Here is an 18398-nt window from a genome sequence, read left to right as displayed (position 1 = left end):
GCGTCGAGGCGGAGGAGTCAGGCTATGGTAACAATCTGGTGAGCGCTGATGCCATACGCACTTACATGACGAGCAATGCCCTAACCGCGATTTTCCTACACCTAGCCATTGTTTAGCTCGCATTTGATTTCCATCCTTCGTTATTATCCGTTGCCTGTCATTTTTGTATGAGCGCTCAGGGCTAGATCTGTACAATGCTATTACCATCTGGCTTACCGGACAGCAATTTGTCGATTGCACCATCGAGCTCTGGGAGCACTCCATTCTTAATGCCTTTGGTCAATGGAGGAAAAGCATCACAGACTATGGTAACTAGTAACCATGTTATATAGCCGACACGTTCCCTGTCGATCTAATGGGATAGACCAGCCAGCCTTCGTTTGCACTGGTTTTTCTTGGGACTGTATCTGCTGATCTTGGTTCAAGGAAACCACCAAGATGTCGACTACATCAGATTCGAGTCGTTTGAACGATAAAAATCAATCAGGAAGCCCCCAATCCAGCCCGCATAAGGCCGGGGATATCCAGAGCACTGAAGTGGTGAAAGATGGAACACATCTCAATCTTGTCGAGCCAGAAGATGTGCCTGAGTACAGTACCTTCCTGTCCATCTTCTTTGCCAACAAAAAGTCCGTCGACCTCGATGCTATTGCCACTACGAGGAGTGTGTTTGATGATCCAAACCTGGCCAAATATTACCAGCCACATCCACAATACGAGAATTTACATCGATTTGACCCTTCCGAGAGGTGGACCTACCGCGAGGAGAGATCAGTACGCCGGAAAACAGATTTGAAGATCTTTCTTTGGATCCTCGTTATGTTCTTTGCGCTCAATATTGATCGGGGTAACCTGGGAAATGCTTCTGCCGATAATCTGTTGCCGGACCTGCACATCAACACCAATGACTACAATAACGCGCAGAACATGTATCGAATCGGCTTTTTGATTGCGGAGATTCCATCACAAATGATCGGCAAGAGAATTGGCCCGGACCGATGGATCCCCATTCAGATTATTCTATGGAGTTTGGCATCCGGTGGACAGTTCTTTATGCATAACAGAGCAGGATTCTTTGCCTGTCGGTTCTTTCTTGGTTTCTTCATGGGAGGTTTCATTCCAGACGCGATCCTGTACCTCTCATATTTCTATAAGAAAACCGAGATGCCCGTACGGTTGGCTTGGTTTTGGTTCGTTGACTCAATGTCTGGAGTGGTCGCCTCGTTCATCGCTTACGGTGTCTTGCACATGCGTGGCGTACAAGGGCGCGAAGGATGGAGATGGCTCTTTCTTATCGAAGCCTTGATAAGTATAGTGATTGGATTCTTGAGTTTCTTGTTTCTCATCCCGGGGCCTACGCAGACAGCAACATGGTGGAATCCCAAGGGATACTTCACCGAGCGAGAAGAGAAGATCATTGTCAACCGTGTCCTGCGTGATGACCCATCAAAGGGAGATATGCATAATCGTCAGGCGTTGAGCTTGAGAATGCTTTGGCAGAGTCTCAAGGACTATGATCTGTGGCCAGTCTACATCATCGGTATCCTGTTCGAGATTCCTACCTCGCCACCAAAGACATATCTCAGCTTGTCGCTGAAGGCTATCGGGTTCAGCACCTTCCAAACTACTTTACTGGGCATTCCGGTTACCGTTTTCGCAGCAATCAACCTGCTGATCATCACCGAGTTGTCAGAACGGTTCAAACAGATCTCCATCTTCGGAATCCTGACCCAACTCTGGTCTCTTCCTCTCCTGATTGTTCTGTACACCTCGGCTAGTACGCTATCCCACTGGGGGCTCTATGCGGTTACCTTTGTTCTGCTTGGCTGGCCGTCCATCCACGCTGCACAAGTCGGATGGTGTTCCCGACTGAGCAATGCGGTGCGAACGAGGGCTGTCAGCGCGGCTCTCTATAACATTACCATTCAGCTTTCCGGGATTGCGTCCTCCAATATTTACCGCGAGGATGACAAGCCATACTACCACCGGGGAAACTCGCAGCTGATTGCCATCAACGTAGCGACTATTGTGGCGTACGTGTTGGCAAAGCTCTACTATGTGGGGAGAAACAAGTGGAAACGCGCAAAATGGGATGCAATGACGACAGAGGAGAAGGCCCACTATCTTGGGACGACTAGTGATCAAGGTAATAAGAGGCTGGATTTTCTGTTTGATAGTTAGATGGGGACTGTAGGGAATAGCAAAGCCTTGGATGAACTATAGCATAGATGATATTCTCACTAGAAAGCAAGCCAAATGAGTCAGATGTGTTAGACTAAGCCTTCTTATCAGCTCTAGACCAATATTCCCGTGATTGCCTGTCTAATGGTATAGCATCAGTGCAGCTATAATGACGCGAGTCTATAAGCCCACCAATAATGGCAATACCTCGTTCAACACTATGATATATTAAAAATCCGAAAATGCCACACTCATGAGACACAAACAGAAAAGAAATATTTAACTAATCTAGAATAACCCCAAGCCCATAATCAGAGTCCTCTTTTCCTATCCCTAAACTCATCCCAACCAATCTTCTCAGAATGCCAGCCCCCGAACCCCAACTGACCCTCCCTGAACGTCCCCCAAACCTCCCACACCCCGAGTATGAAACTCCCCGGGGCGTGTCCCCCCTCCAATCCGTCCGCGCCGCCGGCCTGCAATACCCAAACTACACCCCCTTCAAGCTCCCCAACCTCACCGAAAAACCCTTCACAGACCGCGGCCTATCCGCAGACCCCACCAAATCCCGCCTCCTAAAAGCAGCCACCGCCATCACACATCTGACCCCCGAAATTGGCACCGAGCTCTCCGGCCTCCAGCTGAAGGACCTCACAGACCAGCAGAAAGATGATCTGGCGCGGCTAGTCGCCGAACGAGGCGTCGTGTTCTTCCGCGACCAGGACCTGGACGTGCACGAGCAGATCGCCTTCGGGGCCTACTTTGGCGATCTGCATATTCATCAGATGGCCGGTATTATCCCGGATTTGCCGTGGGTGCATCCGATCTATAAGGATGAGACGGCGGTGAATGGCAGGTCGCATCAGATTTGGCATTCGGATGTGAGTTATGAGATTCAGCCGCCGGGGTTGACGCTTTTGAAGATGGATACTCTGCCTAATGCGGGGCCGGATGGGGGGTTGGCTGGCGGGGATACTATTTGGGCGAGTGGGTATGCTTTGTATGAATGTGAGTTCTTTTTTTTTTTTTCTCTCTCTATTTCTATTCTCTTAGTTTGTGGAGAAGGGAGTGTGTGGTTTAGGGCTAATGGGTTTGTCGGTAGCTCTATCGCCTAAGTTGAGGTCTTTTCTTGAGACCTTGGAGGCTAAGCATAGTGGTCTCGAGCAAGCGGAAAAGGCACTCCGGACGAACGGTTGCTTGAGAAGGGATCCTATTGAGACAATTGTAAGTTTGTCCATCATATTGAATAACCTGGCATTAAGCTCACGCCACCAGCACCCCGTCGTTCGTACACACCCCGTTACAAAGTGGAAGACGCTGTACGTCAACGAGAATTTCACCAAGGAGATCATTGGTCTCGAGAAGAGAGTGGGGGATGGTATCCTTGACGCTCTCTACCGAACTGTCGCTGAGGGCTACGAGTTCCAGGTCCGATGGAAGTGGACTAAGAACGCTGTTGCTATTTGGGATAACCGGGCTACGTTCCATACGGGTATCTTTGACTACTGTAAGTGTTGGAGACCGGTCTTTTGCCCATTTCCCTCGTGGTAAGAGGTGGCTAATTTGGTGTGTAGTTCCTCATCTAAGACACGGTTTACGGGTTGCTCCGCAAGCTGAGAAGCCCTATCTTGACCCTGAGTCTAAGACCCGGAAGGAAGCGTTGCAGCAGGAGGAGACAGGAAAGAATAACTAAAGTAGTATAATCAGAGAAGCTATTCTAATCTAGGTATTACAGTTTCTCACCGGTAAAGAATCTTCTAAATACTCAGACAAGTCATATTTTTTATGGATCAGTCTGGACCCAAAGTATTAGATTAGGGCTCTAATGAGAACGAATATATAATCAATCACCGCAAGTTAACAATATTGTCTCATTTCTCATCAAGTTAGTTAAATTGCTTTAAATCTCATAAAATCCAGACTGTATCCACAGTTTATGCCAAAGATGATATCATTTCCTCGCGTATGAGCTCACGCAACATGGTTTAGCATAAGCAACAAATAGCGGTTCCAACCGACAGGATAACGGCTAAATTGGACAAGCTTCTACATCTGTGAATTAATCAACCAAGCTATAGCTTAGTTTCACCATATCGCCTGTCATGTCGCAATCCACGTGCTCTTATCTTCCTGCATGAAATTTATATTAAAGTGATGACTTGATCGACTCTAAAATCACGACACCCTGCCTTGATGCCCTGAATAGGTTGATAATATTGTCATGTCATATTTGGAAGGATCTTGGGTACGATATCGGTTATTTTCTCTGGATGCTCGGTTGATACTAACTCCTTGAGTGAATCTGCTATATAGATTCGTATCAAACTAGCAATGTAGCCCTAACACGGAGTGCAGAGTATGCTCCGAATACTCTATACCACAGTCCCATGTCGCAATTCATGTATAGTATTTTGAGATATAGTGTACTAATCCCAGATAATCAAATAAGATACTCCCATAACTATAAAACTCAATCCCAGAACCGACAACAACCTCCCATTCCACCAAGCCCAGCACCAAGATTCACCAATAATGCACCCACTCCTCCTACTCCTGTATTCCACCCTCGCCTTGGGCCAGCTCATCGGCCCCGTAGGCCCAACAACCCCCCTCTCCGAAAAAACCACCGAATGCAACATCCTCTCCTACGGCGCCGTCGCCGACAACAGCACTGACATCTCCAGCGCCCTAGAAACAACCTTCAACGACTGCGTCCGCCCCAACCCAGGAAGTCGACTCGTCGTCCCCGAAGGCCAGTACCTGCTCAACCGGGGCGTGGTGCTCAGCAATGCCACAAACTGGGCCTTCCAGCTAGACGGACTGGTCACAGCCGCATACGGCGGAAACTGGGAAATTGAGCGTTCGTTAATCCTCCAGGGCTTTGCGGGTGTTGACTTGCTTAATGAGACTATTAATGGAGAGGGTGACCATAAGTTTCTGTTAGATGTTTTGGTGATTGTTAATGGTGAGTTTTTTTCTTCTTATCTTGTGGGATGTATAAATGTGTGGTTGGAGGCTGATTTGGCTGTAGCCGTTGATTTCGAGTTTTATTCTTCCAATGGATTGGGCGCGTTTCAGGGGCAGGGGTATTTATATCGGAATTTGAATAAGTATGAGGATCCAATCTCTTGAAGATGCTCAGTGGTCATAGATGCATTGATCTAACGTGACTATAGCACGGATCGACCCCGTCTCGTCCGCTTGATCTCTCCCACAAACGCCTCCGTCCATGACCTGATCCTGGTCGATAGTCCCAAGTTCCATATTATTCTGGACTTCGCCGTGAATGTCGAAGCGTACCATCTTACGATCCGAGGCGCCAATCTGGGTAGCTACGATGGTATCGACGCTATCGGGACGAACTACTACATCCACGACAACGAAGTATAACACACCACCCCACCCCCAACCAAAAAAAAACCACTCACTAACACAATACGAAAGGTAACAAACCGCGACGAATGCGTCTCCATAAAGAGTCCCTCCCATCACGCCCTAGTCGAAAATCTAGTCTGCAACCAAGCAGGCTCCGGCCTCTCAATCGGCAGTCTCAACGTCTCCGCCGAGATCTCCAACATAGTACACACTCTTTCTTTCCTCCTCCCTTTTGCAGCCCACTTCCTCCCAAAGAAAGAAAACTAACCAAGAACCAAGGTCGCCAGAAACATAAGCATCCTGCAAGGCAACAACATAGCCTTCATAAAAACCTACCCCGGCGGCTCCGGCTACGTGAGCAACATCACATTCGAAAACTTCCGCTCAAAAGCCAGTCTCTACGGCCTAAACATCAACCAATACTGGCAGAACACCTTCACCCCGGACACCGGCTCTGTGGCACTCAGCAACATCGTCTTCCGGAACGTGACGGGCTCTGTCGCCGACGGCGCGAAGCGGCCCCCGCTGTACCTGATTGCGAATGATCTGACCTTTGCGACGAATGTGACGGTGGAGGATGTCTCCGTGTGGACTGAGACGGGGGATAGTGTTGTTAATAAGATCAGTAATGTTTTTGGGATCGGGGATGGGACTTATGGGGTTAATGATGGGATTGAAGAGTTGGGGGTCGGTGAGGTGCCTACTGCTTATACGAGGACTGTTACCGTGACGGAGACTCCGACGGGGTGGGTTGAGCCTGGGTTGCCGGCTTGGGCGGCGCCGAGTACGGGGTTTGGGAGTGAGTTTTCTTTTCTTCTTTTCTTCTCGTTTCTTTCCAACTCCCTTGGTTTTTGTTGTTGGGGTTTGGCTTGCTGTGGATGTGTTGAGACTAATTGTGGATAGCGGCTTCGCCGATTCCGGTTTATACGCCTTCGCCTTTGTGGAGGCCTGGCGGGGTGGACTATGATTTGCATTATTGGGGGAGCTTCTAAGAGGATATCACCTGGCTTATTTGTCAATACTGGGGTTGTGATATATTGAATGGTGGTTTGTTTAGCCTCGTTGATCGTTATACCACAGCAGACTCAGAGGGCAAAAGCGGGTGTAATGATTGAACTCCATTCTACCGAATAGCGTTCTGGAGAATAAAACAGAGAAAGCACTACTCGAAGAGGGAAGGGAGGACTATAGTCCGAGGCAATGCAAATTACGGACTTTTCTTTAAAGACAGCTGTACATCAGTATTTCTTAACCATCCCTTAAAACGTCGACCATGATTCAAGTGAAAGAGAACGAGGCGTAACATAAACATAAATATAACATTAGTAAAACTACTTTATAATTCTACAGGCCACCGCGTCCGAATTCTCTCCCCATACTTCATCAACAACAACGGAGTCGGAGCCAGAGCCAACGCCGTGAAACCCAGAATAGTATCCCCCCAACCATACCCAAGACGCTCATACATCGCCGGACCAGACAGAGGCAAGACAGCCGCAACAATAGACCGAATAAGGTTATTCGCGGCCAACGCACTAGCCGCATAGATAGTAAAAGTATCCACAATATACACCTGCACAACCAGGAACCCGCCCACAAGACCCAAACCTACAACACCGGACCCGACAATCGGGACCATGAAGTGGGCGTGCACCTGCGCCGACCACCCGAACCACAGCATGCCGATGGCGAGAACGACATATCCGACAATGGCGGGGGGCAGTCGATCTTCGGGCGTCGTGGTGCCGTTCCGGGCTTGTTGGCGTTTGATGTACCAGTCTGCGAAGCGGCCGACTGCGACCTGGCCGATTAGGCAGCCGACTCCTTGGGCGATGTAAGTGAGGCCGACTTCCCCTGCGTTGAAGCCGTAGTGTTCGCCGAAGAGCGTGGGGAATGTTGTGATCATGTAGTATAAGTATGTGTAACAGATGGAGTTGTAGAGTGAGATGATCATCATGATTGGGGAGAAGCAACAGAGTTTCATTGGTCGAGAAATGCCTCTTCGGATAACTTGCCAGGTGCTTTCGCTCTCTTTGAGGGGTTTTTGGAGCCCTAGTCTCGCGGCTTTTCTTTTAAGGAGGGTTGGCGCGTAGGTCTCTCGTAGGAAGAAGAATGATAGTATGGTGCTGCAGCCAACCTGTGCGTGTGTTAGTGTTAAGATGCTCTGCTCATACATGGGGTCGCTGGGATATGTACCACGATGCCTTCGAGCCAGAATGTCCATCTCCAGCCCACCTTTAGTGCCATGTAACCGCCTACAATCGGGCCTAAACTGAATGTGAGTTCACTCTGTGATCATGGGCGATTGTGCAGGAGTGCATAGATGTGAACATACCGACCACTGTGCCCTGTAGCCGAATATAGATTAGCAAAGATACTGACTGCTTGAGAGAGGCTACGTACTGATAGAACCCCCGCGGCCAATAAGGCGAGCGAGCTGGCCCGTTTTTCCAGGGGTATCAGGTCCGCTACAAACCCTCCTGCCAAAGCATTGGGTACAGAGCCAGCCACACCCAGAAGTATGCGAGCGATAGCTAGCATAGGTACATCGACACTGACGGCGCAGAGAATGCAAGAAAAAAAGAAAGCGATATTTGAAATCTGCATGATAAGATATCTTCCGTAGATCTCACTGAGCGGGGAGAAAAGTAGCGGCCCCGTTGCGAAGCCAATGATATGGACCGATATGAGAAACGGCGAAATGGTGGGGTTTGTCTCGTGGAATTCTTCGAGAACGAGCGGTACCCCTGGGGTGAAAATGCTCGATGCTGCGGCGCTGATAGGGGTGGTGTCCCGATGTTAGCCATAGGGCATGTACATACATACATCGCATGTCAGGGTAGATTTTGGTGCTATGGCTATACTTACTCGTTGAACGTGGCAAAGGCAACCAATATGATGATCGTCCTTTTCCAGGCGTTCGACCAGTTCATTGGGTTTTGAGGGTCATCATCGCTATCCCAGCCCACATTGCTATCTGAAACCTCCGCGGGTATATGCGACACACTGGCATTGGCTTCTTTGAGCTCCAGAGTCTCAGAGGATTGTGATGACATTGTGTCTCAGCTCATCAAGGCGAGCTAAACGCTTGACAGTGAGTGATGAAGCTAGAATTTCGGGTCTAGCCCTGATTCCAGACCCTTTTAACATCGTTGGAAGCCATGAGCGAGGGACATAGAGAGTGGAGGCACCCTCTTCTTGTCGATGGATTGGTAAGTTGATCATAGTGGAAGCATTCCTTATAATGTAAGGGTCTCAGCCCCGTGGAGTACAAGCTGATCTTTGCCTGGACCTTGCTTGAGAATGAGTAAGGTATCATGGGTTCCTCAACAGCTTACGACTACTCCCGTCATGCGCTGCTGGCGATAAAATCGCCGAGAAAGGTGATCGATCCAGTGATCGCCGTACCGCTAGGCATCGAACAGTCTGGGAAATTATTTGGACCCGGTTTTCTGAAAATAGTCCCTTTAGTACAAACTAGTACATGTCGCTTCAATAGACCCAGATCAGAACTCCACATAGGTATAGGGGTTGATATACTGTAGAGCAAAGGATGAGATCAATTTGTCAAAAACAAAGAAGGAAATTGATTAGAGAATTGGAGATATATTCTATTGTCTGTATAAAAAGACAAAAAGAATGTGCATCATCCGTGAATCGAACACGGGCCTCATCGATGGCAACGATGAATTCTACCACTAGACCAATGATGCTTTTCTTGAAAAAGAACTTCTTTATCTGTATTATTAACCAGAGTACAATGAGAGAATTCTAGCATCCCAGAACTGATCCCCTTCGTCTTCCTCTCCGTATAATTGATGACTGTGCTGTCTGCAAGTCATCATGATCCACCATGACTAACCGAATAGAAAGTTTCAATATGTCCTAGCGCTATATGACCAGGTCATGCATGTCAGTTTCATACCAACTCGGTGATTCTTGATCGCCATTTGCTGATCATTACGTCGCGTTAACTGTCATATTGATCTTCTGTTAAGCTTAGCCTGTTTCTCCTGAGAGTACAGATGCATCTTGACACCTTTGAGCATACACAAGGCCATGGTAGCGGAGCCGCTTTACGTACCATGCTGCGTCAGTTTATAATCCAATGACACATAATATTCAGATCTACCTCGGCTGATTCTTTGAATTATGCCTTCTCTTCGGCCCATTACTTGGATCGGATCTTTCTTGCAAGCCTCTCAGATATGTTACTCCCTGTACCACATACCCTGGCAGAGCATCCCAATGATTTGCTACTTGAAATTCTTAATACAGTAAGAGTCCCTCTGCAACTGCACATTTAACACGTCGGGAGGTTATAGCCGGCTAAGGTGACCTCATTTCGCCGGCAGCTCTGCCATCCCTTCATACACGAGAAGAAAGGGGTAGGCGACTGACGTGGATCATCGGATGCTGGAATTCCTATGCGTTCCCCATCATCCAATACGAGCTCAGATAGCCTCTGCTGAATCACATGATTCTTTACTTGAGGGAGTCATTTCCGGAAGAAACAGGACTCGTCGTCCCAAGATCGCTTGGCTGTAGTCATATCCACATGCAATTCGCACGGACTCATGCTCGACAGAAGTTCCCAGCCTCCTCACAATATTGAAGCTCCGGCAGAGAGTTAAGGAGGGTCCGCGCATAAGACAGAAACAAAAAGACTGAAAGAGCAGATACAAACAAGGGGAAGAAAACCGGAAGAGAGAAGGAAAAGAGAAAAGAGTGGCTCGTTACGCCAACTCGCACTCAATAACGCTCGCTACGCTGCCCGTCCCATGCCAAACCTTGACAACTTTGAGTCCCACTGACTCGGTAAGCTGGTGCCACTGCTGTTCGGTCCGTTCCCATGAGGCAAAACATGCTGCCATCAAGATGTCCAGAGCGGTGGCCTCCCAATGTGCCCCAGTCGTAGGAATAACAACGTCGTTGATAAGGAGCTTGCTGTATCCACGCTCCATAGAGGCGGCAAGCCTCGAGAAGATAGCCTGGCAGTCTTTATCATTCCAGTCGTGTAGAACAGTGTGAAAAGAATAGACTCGCGCACCTGGCAATGATCAACGCAAGTTGATGTAGGAGCGAAAGCAGATTATATGGTTGATACTAACCTTTGACCGGCTGTTCCGTGAAGAAATCATGCGCCATCCGCTCAATTGATGGGTCCAGTGCTACAATATCATCTAGGACCGCTGGCAAATCCTGCAAGACCAGTCGGCCCGGGGCACCAGGCCATCTGGATAGAAACTCGACAAGATCATGTCCGCTGCCTCCACCAACATCAACAAGGAAGACATTATCCTCATCGTCTCGTGCCCCTTGTATCAAATTATCATGCACTGGGTAGAATCCCTCTTCTATCCAGCTAGGTCGGCCTTGGTGGTAAGTGGACATGATGCTGTTGAACTGACTGGCAAGAGGAAAATGTTCTGGATCGGAATGCAGCCACTCAAAAAAGGGGAGGTTGGTGTTGAATTGCATTGTGAACGCGATGTTCCGTGCATCAGTGGGATTGCGATAGTCGTTCTTCTCTAGCCATGCCGGAAGCGCATGGATTGCCGAATGAAGTGACACTGGCCTATTGTTTACACTAAGTTAGGATACGGGCGTGAATCAGAGTCATTAAGAGCGTACGTGGACTGCCATGCATCGTTATATCGCGCCATGCCCAGCGCTGTTGAGAGTCCGTTGCGACAGTACTCATCCGGGCCAGTCTCCGTGACCACACCCATTGCGGCTAAATGCTTCAGCAGGCGCCCTGCAGTTCGCTGATTACCCATGCAATGGCCATATATTACCCAAAGAATCTAACCTAACAAATGTTCATCTGCTCCAGTAGCATTTGCGAGGTCCCTGACAGCCTTTGGGTCATCGCTAGATGCGATTAGTGAGAATATCCTTAAATGGACACAGGCCTCAATCGATGCAAACGCGGTGCACTGGAGAGCGAATAAGCATATTGGTATCGCTTTTCCATGGAAGAAAACAGAATAGGAGTTGATTGCAAGAGGTCGCACCTGAGCCATACAGCACCGCATCACAGTCTCACTAGGTGTTTCCAAAGCGTGCACTAAGGACTCTGCTGCATTGACCAACTTCATTCTTGCATCTCTCTGGCCATTGATGAACGCTTCACTTTGAGAGTTGATCTCCTTTAACAGGCGCGGAAACTCGCTCGGTGCGCTCGGTGCAGCCACTACCGCTTCATAAGTGACCGCCATATCTGTTGCTGCAATATCACGCAATAGACAGGCTAAAGATGGTCTTGACAAGTAGTGCGTCAGTATCCCCGATATTACAAGACAATCAGGACATTCTTACCATGACACCGGGAACCTAAGCTTATATACATCTGTGGCGCATACAGAAAGTTTACTTCAACCGTATAAGTCCCAGACTGCTGACGATAATCGAGTAAGGATCATTTGTCGAAGACTATCAAGTTCATACCAACCATACAGCTTGAATAGTCTGGCTTCCCTAATCGGAAGGAGATATCCTTCAATCAGGAGTTTAGAGAACCCTTTTTTGATGGTCTTAAAGATATTCTTTAGGGCCTTATTGTAGCTGTCATTTTCGGACTCAAGGACTATGGATCCGAGATAGTGCAGTCGAGCTGCTATAGGTCACCATTGAAATGTCCAGGGGAAAGCAAGACCACTAAGCGCATTATGGCAGGACCTTGCCTTCAACTGGCTGTGAAGTAAACAAGCGTACAAAACCACCCAATATTCGAGCCTATGAACCTGATAGAACCAATTACCGAAAGAAAGTCTCCCGGAATAAACTTTCCTACTGCACTGGAAGCTTTTTACTGAAAGCTTGAAGGCATCGCCACTACCACTAATGTCTCTAAGTGGCTTATTGGATAATGGTCTAGAACCCTCTCCTATACTTGGAACAAGGCAGCCCGCTGGCTCACCTTCACGTACTAATCCGTGGAATTGTACCTGCATTTGGGAGTTTTGTCCAAACCACTTTAACTTACACCAGTTACTAGTGGTTTGGCATACCAAATGGACCCGTTAAGATGGTCGTTTGATTTTGGTATCTAACATCCCGGTTTTCCGTATCACTGGAAGTTGAAGCTGAAGAAGTGATGCAAAATCCCTTACGTTAACCTACAGCATGGATGAGTCATCCTCGTGTTGTTACCCACCTCGCATAGCCTGCTTAAACCTCTGTCAGAACAAGAATACATATCCTTGAGTCGAGATGGCTGGGAAACGCAAAGAAAGGGATTTAATTGCCCCGGACATCACGGAGGATGCGGCAGAGCGGAAACGAGTGTTGAATGTATTTGCCCAAAGACGATACCGTAGGTTCTATCCCCCAACTGAGAACTAAAATTTCAATCTGAACTATGGCAGGACAAAGAAGAAAAGATCGAATACAAGCCCTGGAAGCGCAACTAAAAAGCGTTGGTCCGCATAATGAAGAAATAACTGCCCCGGAACCCGAGCAAGGTAGAGGTGGCACAGGTCTCCCGACAGATGTTTTATCTCCCTTCTCGACTCCAGTTACCTTGGGTGAGAGTGATATTATAGCCTCAGATTACGAAGATGAAGGAATAACAACCTCAGCGGGCGCTGAGTCCTGTCCTGCTGGTACGGCTTCCGGATTCAACGATATCACTTTGGTGCCGGAGGCCTTCACAGAACTTTTCTTACCAGCCGCACCACATTTACTCCCCTCAGAACTATCCACGCTTGCTTCGCCATTCCTCGCTAGTATTTCTCCAAGAACCCCGGGACAAGCGTCGCTAGATTCGCTTGTCTCTACAAGTGGCGCCCCTTTGGATGTCTCTCCATTACCACTTTTCCCAGGGCCAGAAAACTCAACTCAAGACCACAGTAACGGCGATTATGTACAGTTCACTAGTTTGCTTAGTAACCCAGAGAGCACGAACAATATTTCAGATGATCTACAGGATTACCAGTCCTCTAATTTCACGTTTCCCGACGATCACTTACTCCAAGTTCCCTCCCTTACCCTTCTAAGTGCGGCAGTTAGGGTAGCCCAGAGGCTAGGCATCGAAAACCGCCTCTGGGATATGGCTGCAGTGAGTCCATTTTATCGGCCACGGGTACACGCCCAATCTTCTACTTCTTCGCCACCATCCTCGCTGCCTCCTTCATCGATCTCTTCTACTACATGGATACGCTCAAGTCAAACCAGCGACGGAGATGATACTACTAACATTGACATGGAGACGCTGCCTGACCATCTACATCCGACAAGAACTCAAGTTCTTATCTCACATCACCCGATTCTAGATCTCCTCCCCTGGCCGACTGCCCGGGATAAATTGATCCAGGTGTTTAACCTCCCTGTCAATTTACGTCCGAAGTCGGCTCAGGATCCAATGGGGCTCGTACGGTTGGTGTATGATATGGAAGACGTCGGGGGAGAGGGGATCAGAGTCCACAGCAGCGATCCGTTCGAGATGGCGGGCTGGGAAATTGGACAGCTGATGTTTGAAAGGTGGTGGTGGGCCTTTGAGACTGACACTGTGAAGAGAAGTAACCGCAGAAGAATAGAGAGAGGCGAGAAATGCCTGGAGCTTTCATGACTGATGCAACTCCAAATATGTCGAAACAAACAGATGTTAAACTCGCTCTCTAGTCAAAGCTATGGGTTGAACCTTTCAGATCTAATTATTCCATTGCATGCTTGAACTTCGATCCCCATACAATTGTGAGCATGAGAACTGTCTATCTTCTATTTCATGCTATCAGGAAGTTCAGAAAAAATATCTTTATTTGAAGAAGCACTGATCACCAAACCAACCACCTCGAGCATAGTACACTGCTGTATACAAAAACATGAATTCAAATCATGTTCAGTCCCCCACTTGGACATATAGTCTGACCCGTCAACCAACCCGCCTTCGGATCAGCCAAGAAGGCCACAACAGCAGCAATCTCCTCCGGAGTCCCTATTCTATTCCCAAGCGGCGTGTTATCCAACATATACTTCACAAATTCATCAGGCACCGATCCCCGAAGCATATCCGACTCCACAGCCCCAGGGGCAACAGCATTAACAGTATGGCCATACGATCCCACCTCGCACGCCAAAGCCCTAGTAAACCCCTCCACAGCAGCCTTCGTAGCCGAGTAAATAGAAAATCCCACCGATCCCCGACGAGCCGCAACAGACGTAATGTTGATAATACGCCCCGGGGCACGGAGATACAGCAACACAGCCTTGGCCATGAAAATGGTGCTGCGGACGTTCACATCGAACATGGAGGTGTAGTCCTCTATTTCTGTGCCCGCGAGAAGCTTGTACTGTGTTTGTCCTGCGTTGTTGACAAGTATGTCCACTTTGTTGTCGCTTGAGGGAAAGGCGCGGAAGGTAGCTGAGAGGATTGTTTCGGGGGCTGAGGGCTGGTGTAGGTCGATTTGTACTTTGGTGGCTTCGGGGCCGTTGTTTAGACTGCGTATTTGTTGTATGACTTCTTCGACGGCATTGTCACTGCTGGTTGATACGTAGGTGAGCATGACCTGGGAGACTTATATTAATAATTAAATCTAGAGATTTGGTACAGTGTGGAAATACGTACCTTGGCTCCCTGTTTTGCAAGCTCCAGTGCAATACTCGCACCAATGCCGCGAGAGGCACCGGTCACGATAGCTATCTTGCCTGACAGACTCATGATAAGAGAGTAGATAGTATGGTAATACTTAGAATCTCTGGCCAGATATTAATATGAGAGTCGAGTGTATGGTTGTCTTTCGGTCACAGGTCTACTGTATATATAGTTTTCTCAACCTCCAAACCTCTCGTTATGCCAAGAATGGCATAACGTTAAGCTTAACATTATCCCACACGTCAGGCTTCTCAGGGGGACATGCAGCGTTTAGAACTTTTTTGACTCTTGGATGGTCTTTTCGACTAGCTTTACAGCATAATCCAGGTTTTTTTGCAGGTTTCCGAGATGGGTAGAGTCCTGCTTTTGTTGTTTGATTTGTTCACTTATGCTTTAATACCCGAGAGTTATACAAGTCTGCGGATACTTGCAATTTGGGTCGAAGCCTGGGAATCTCTAATTTTTCTACCTGGTATAAATAATCTGTATCAAGCATGGAATTCAGGGTCTATACCATCTGGTAGAGACTTATAGCACAGGAGTAAATCATGAGAGGAGTGGTGTTTGGCAGCCTCGGGCAAGAAGAGGGGCTACAGCCCTAACCTCAGTAACTCCGAGGAACGACCTAGCAGCCATATAGATATTTTAGTTGACTGTAAGCCACAATAACCACGAGGTTTTCCCCGGCATGTCAATATCTCTTTTCTTAGAAATGGTATATCTGCCTAAGGTTAGTCACCAAGAAGAAATTTGCACGCACGCATTCACTATGCCTAAACACGTAGATACTTCATCAGCCCTATGTCATACAAAACTTTTCTCCCTTAACAGTTCAAACTCCCTTGCCATTTTCCCTCATGTATCAATCTCTCATCTATAATCTCTCATCAAATCTAAAACCCACTCGGCTCAAATACAATACGGCACTAAAGTCGTGTCTTATACACCATATCCCCAACATCTAGTCCACTCAAGTACGGCTTCTAGCGACATCTATATATATAAAATGCCTGGGTTTCTGAACCTCCCACCAGAACTCATCTTCCAGGTATACTGCAGTCTCGACACTATCGGCGATGCATATTTCCTCTCCCAGACCTGCCAGCAGACATACTCTATATTCAGGCGACCACAGAGCCAGCCAAAAATCTTTGAAGCAATCATAGTAAGCTCTTGTGTCCCATCTACTCAGTTGTTCCACATCAAATCAGCTAACAGCCACCTAGGACAATATCATTCAAGAAGCTGCCCCCACCAAAGCCTGGCTGGAGGCACAGTTCGGACCCGGATCACTTTGGCAACCAACGGAGGCTGAACTACCAGCGGATCTAACAGAAGAAGAGACTATAAAATTTCTCCTAAATGTGGGGTTCCCTGCGGTTAATCTCACCCGCATGGGCTTCAACTCTTCTGATCTGAGCATATCTGCCTATAAGGGGCAGGCACTTGATGGGTATACAGCAGATGAGCTCTTTGATGTATTCAATCAAGACTATCATGAAGTTACAGACGAAGACGAAGGCAACCCACCCGCACTTAGCTTTCGTTTCGGCGCAATACGTCTCAAGCTCGTCCTGTTGAACAATAAGAACGGGACTATATACTTCTATGATCCAGAAAATTGGTTTTCTCACAGAGGAGTAATCGCAAACGGCCTGGATACCTTTACGGTACTATTGGGGATGGTGGTCACCGTGACGAAGGATTTACGTACAGCCTCATTGGATATCTCTTGGTATGAACGGTTTGACACTCTTAGAGGTCCTCTTGATGCACTATTGAGGAAACTGAGGGATTATGACTTTCCCGCGGGTTATGGCTCCGAGTTTTGGTGTGGACTGATTTGGAATTTGCTGGCATTTTCTGAAATGGATACTTGACTTATTGTCGATATATAAGTGTCTGATCTGTGGCAAAGGCAGGATTATGGATGTTTGCTTGGACTGATTCATGTTGGGTATACTTCTTGGAATTTGGTTGAGGATTTATATGATGTGGCTTCTATTTTAGTAAAGTGATGTCTACAGTGGCTTCAACTGGGGTATTTAATCATGACATCTATTCAATGATAGATTTATATGGAGTTCTGAACTTCCCATTCTGAGAATGTATTATGCTCGACTGGAAATCCTAATTAGTATGGAATTGTACTATAATATATCCAACACCAACACGATGAATGTAGGCAAAATGGAAAAGTCGCCTTGGTATATGGGAAGAACAAAAGAGACTGTGCAGTACCCTAACCGAGGGCTACACAGAACCTCGAATAGGCCTTTCATTGGTAGAGAAAGATATGATAGCCCATAATCACTAGATCGTATCCTCTAATCGCTAACTCGCACTTCTACTTCACCAGGAGGTCAACACAAGACACGATAGCCCTTAAAACTCCCACCCGGATTAATTATAGAAAGTACCCTAGACTATCTACTAAAGAAATCGTATCAGAACATGCCAGGTAAGACCCCAATATCGCAAGTACAGTACTATTTATTCCCACTAAATCCCCCTCCACCCAACTGGCCCGTGCCCATGCCCGTTCCAACTTTCTACTCAGCCTCACCTACAAAAACCCACGCATAACCCACACGCCACATTCCAACCCATCTGACAACCGCCGATGCCAATTTCCCTCCAACGCATACCAGAAACGACCAGCAACACAATTGGCCCAAACCAACATGCCAATGACATCATTTCCTTTACGCGCCAGGAAACGTGTTTAGCCTGGCACAGCCACTGCAGCGCCTCGTTCGATTCGCTGGTGCCTGGTCGGATGCCAGGCTGTTTCGTGTTCTGGGTAAGTAGGAAGGGATTGGACTTAGCCTTGGTTTTGGACGGTATCTTGTATGTATGTGTATACTTACTGGGTTTGGGGGTTTTGGTATTGGGTGGAATTGTTGGTGTTGTACAATGGGTATGGGGTGTTTCAGGTATGTTGTACCTGCATTAGGTCGCATGGTTATTATTACTCCCGGACTATGTGGATATTGCTATCCTGGTCATGGGTCATAGCTTTCGATTAAATGGCATTTTTCAACGGTAAATGTTGGGATTTGGTTGTAGGGCTCGAGTATTGGGGGACGGCTTGTCTAGACTCTATTAGTCGATATGTTAGGGAAGGGGAGTTGAAAGAAAGCAGTCGCCCTTGCAAGCCGTAGTAGCCCTAACTCATCTAACAAAGGATGTCCGACACTACTGTACATCCATGTTTTAGTATTGCTCCGTCCTTGTCTGATTCATG

The 18398-nt window shown here is 47.7% G+C and overlaps 8 protein-coding genes and 1 non-coding gene across 9 annotated transcripts; 5 read left to right on the top strand and 4 right to left on the bottom strand.

Moving 5' to 3' along the window:
* Positions 1–438: 438 nt before the first annotated feature.
* On the top strand, positions 439–2181 carry F9C07_2671 (putative MFS transporter; the record flags this gene model as incomplete). The annotated part of the gene is made up of 1 exon (XM_041284781.1): positions 439–2181. One exon carries the CDS (start codon positions 439–441, stop codon positions 2179–2181), a length of 1743 nt encoding a protein of 580 aa, XP_041142959.1.
* A 181-nt stretch (positions 2182–2362) lies between these two features.
* On the top strand, positions 2363–4034 carry F9C07_1259427 (tfdA family taurine dioxygenase). The gene is made up of 4 exons (XM_041289846.2): positions 2363–3189; positions 3284–3405; positions 3457–3688; positions 3756–4034. The coding sequence occupies exons 1-4, from the start codon at positions 2544–2546 to the stop codon at positions 3872–3874; spliced, it is 1119 nt and encodes a 372-aa protein (XP_041142958.1). The 5' UTR covers positions 2363–2543; the 3' UTR covers positions 3875–4034.
* Positions 4035–4259: 225 nt separating this feature from the next.
* Positions 4260–6782, top strand: F9C07_2129677 (pectin lyase fold/virulence factor). The gene is made up of 6 exons (XM_071509108.1): positions 4260–5146; positions 5213–5291; positions 5358–5565; positions 5626–5760; positions 5836–6355; positions 6460–6782. Exons 1-6 carry the CDS (start codon positions 4714–4716, stop codon positions 6546–6548), a joined length of 1464 nt encoding a protein of 487 aa, XP_071363853.1. The 5' UTR covers positions 4260–4713; the 3' UTR covers positions 6549–6782.
* A 71-nt stretch (positions 6783–6853) lies between these two features.
* Positions 6854–9252, bottom strand: F9C07_2277662 (synaptic vesicle transporter). Its single transcript, XM_071510254.1, has 4 exons — positions 8425–9252; positions 7960–8332; positions 7741–7845; positions 6854–7693 (listed from the first exon to the last, which is right to left on the bottom strand). The coding sequence occupies exons 1-4, from the start codon at positions 8610–8612 to the stop codon at positions 6893–6895; spliced, it is 1467 nt and encodes a 488-aa protein (XP_071363852.1). The 5' UTR covers positions 8613–9252; the 3' UTR covers positions 6854–6892.
* Positions 9199–9269, bottom strand: F9C07_t6. Its single transcript has one exon. It is a non-coding gene; the product is annotated as a tRNA-Gly (tRNA).
* Positions 9270–10292: 1023 nt separating this feature from the next.
* F9C07_2225959 (O-methyltransferase) lies at positions 10293–11777 on the bottom strand (the record flags this gene model as incomplete). The annotated part of the gene is made up of 4 exons (XM_071509775.1): positions 10293–10606; positions 10668–11134; positions 11191–11314; positions 11369–11777. 4 exons carry the CDS (start codon positions 11775–11777, stop codon positions 10293–10295), a joined length of 1314 nt encoding a protein of 437 aa, XP_071363851.1.
* An 865-nt stretch (positions 11778–12642) lies between these two features.
* On the top strand, positions 12643–14258 carry F9C07_1257299 (uncharacterized protein). The gene is made up of 2 exons (XM_041289845.2): positions 12643–12874; positions 12927–14258. The coding sequence occupies exons 1-2, from the start codon at positions 12772–12774 to the stop codon at positions 14126–14128; spliced, it is 1305 nt and encodes a 434-aa protein (XP_041142954.1). The 5' UTR covers positions 12643–12771; the 3' UTR covers positions 14129–14258.
* Positions 14259–14387: 129 nt separating this feature from the next.
* On the bottom strand, positions 14388–15382 carry F9C07_2198376 (gluconate 5-dehydrogenase; the record flags this gene model as incomplete). The annotated part of the gene is made up of 3 exons (XM_041284773.2): positions 14388–15065; positions 15125–15254; positions 15342–15382. 3 exons carry the CDS (start codon positions 15380–15382, stop codon positions 14388–14390), a joined length of 849 nt encoding a protein of 282 aa, XP_041142953.2.
* A 417-nt stretch (positions 15383–15799) lies between these two features.
* F9C07_1257742 (uncharacterized protein) lies at positions 15800–17403 on the top strand. Its single transcript, XM_041289844.2, has 2 exons — positions 15800–16316; positions 16378–17403. Exons 1-2 carry the CDS (start codon positions 16158–16160, stop codon positions 17029–17031), a joined length of 813 nt encoding a protein of 270 aa, XP_041142952.1. The 5' UTR covers positions 15800–16157; the 3' UTR covers positions 17032–17403.
* Positions 17404–18398: the final 995 nt, after the last annotated feature.

This window comes from Aspergillus flavus, chromosome 2 (genome assembly GCF_009017415.1).
Source record: "Aspergillus flavus chromosome 2, complete sequence".
Classification (NCBI taxonomy): domain Eukaryota; kingdom Fungi; phylum Ascomycota; class Eurotiomycetes; order Eurotiales; family Aspergillaceae; genus Aspergillus; species Aspergillus flavus.
The sequence above is the reverse complement of the archived record's forward strand: the minus strand, read 5'-3'. Positions and strand labels throughout refer to the sequence as shown.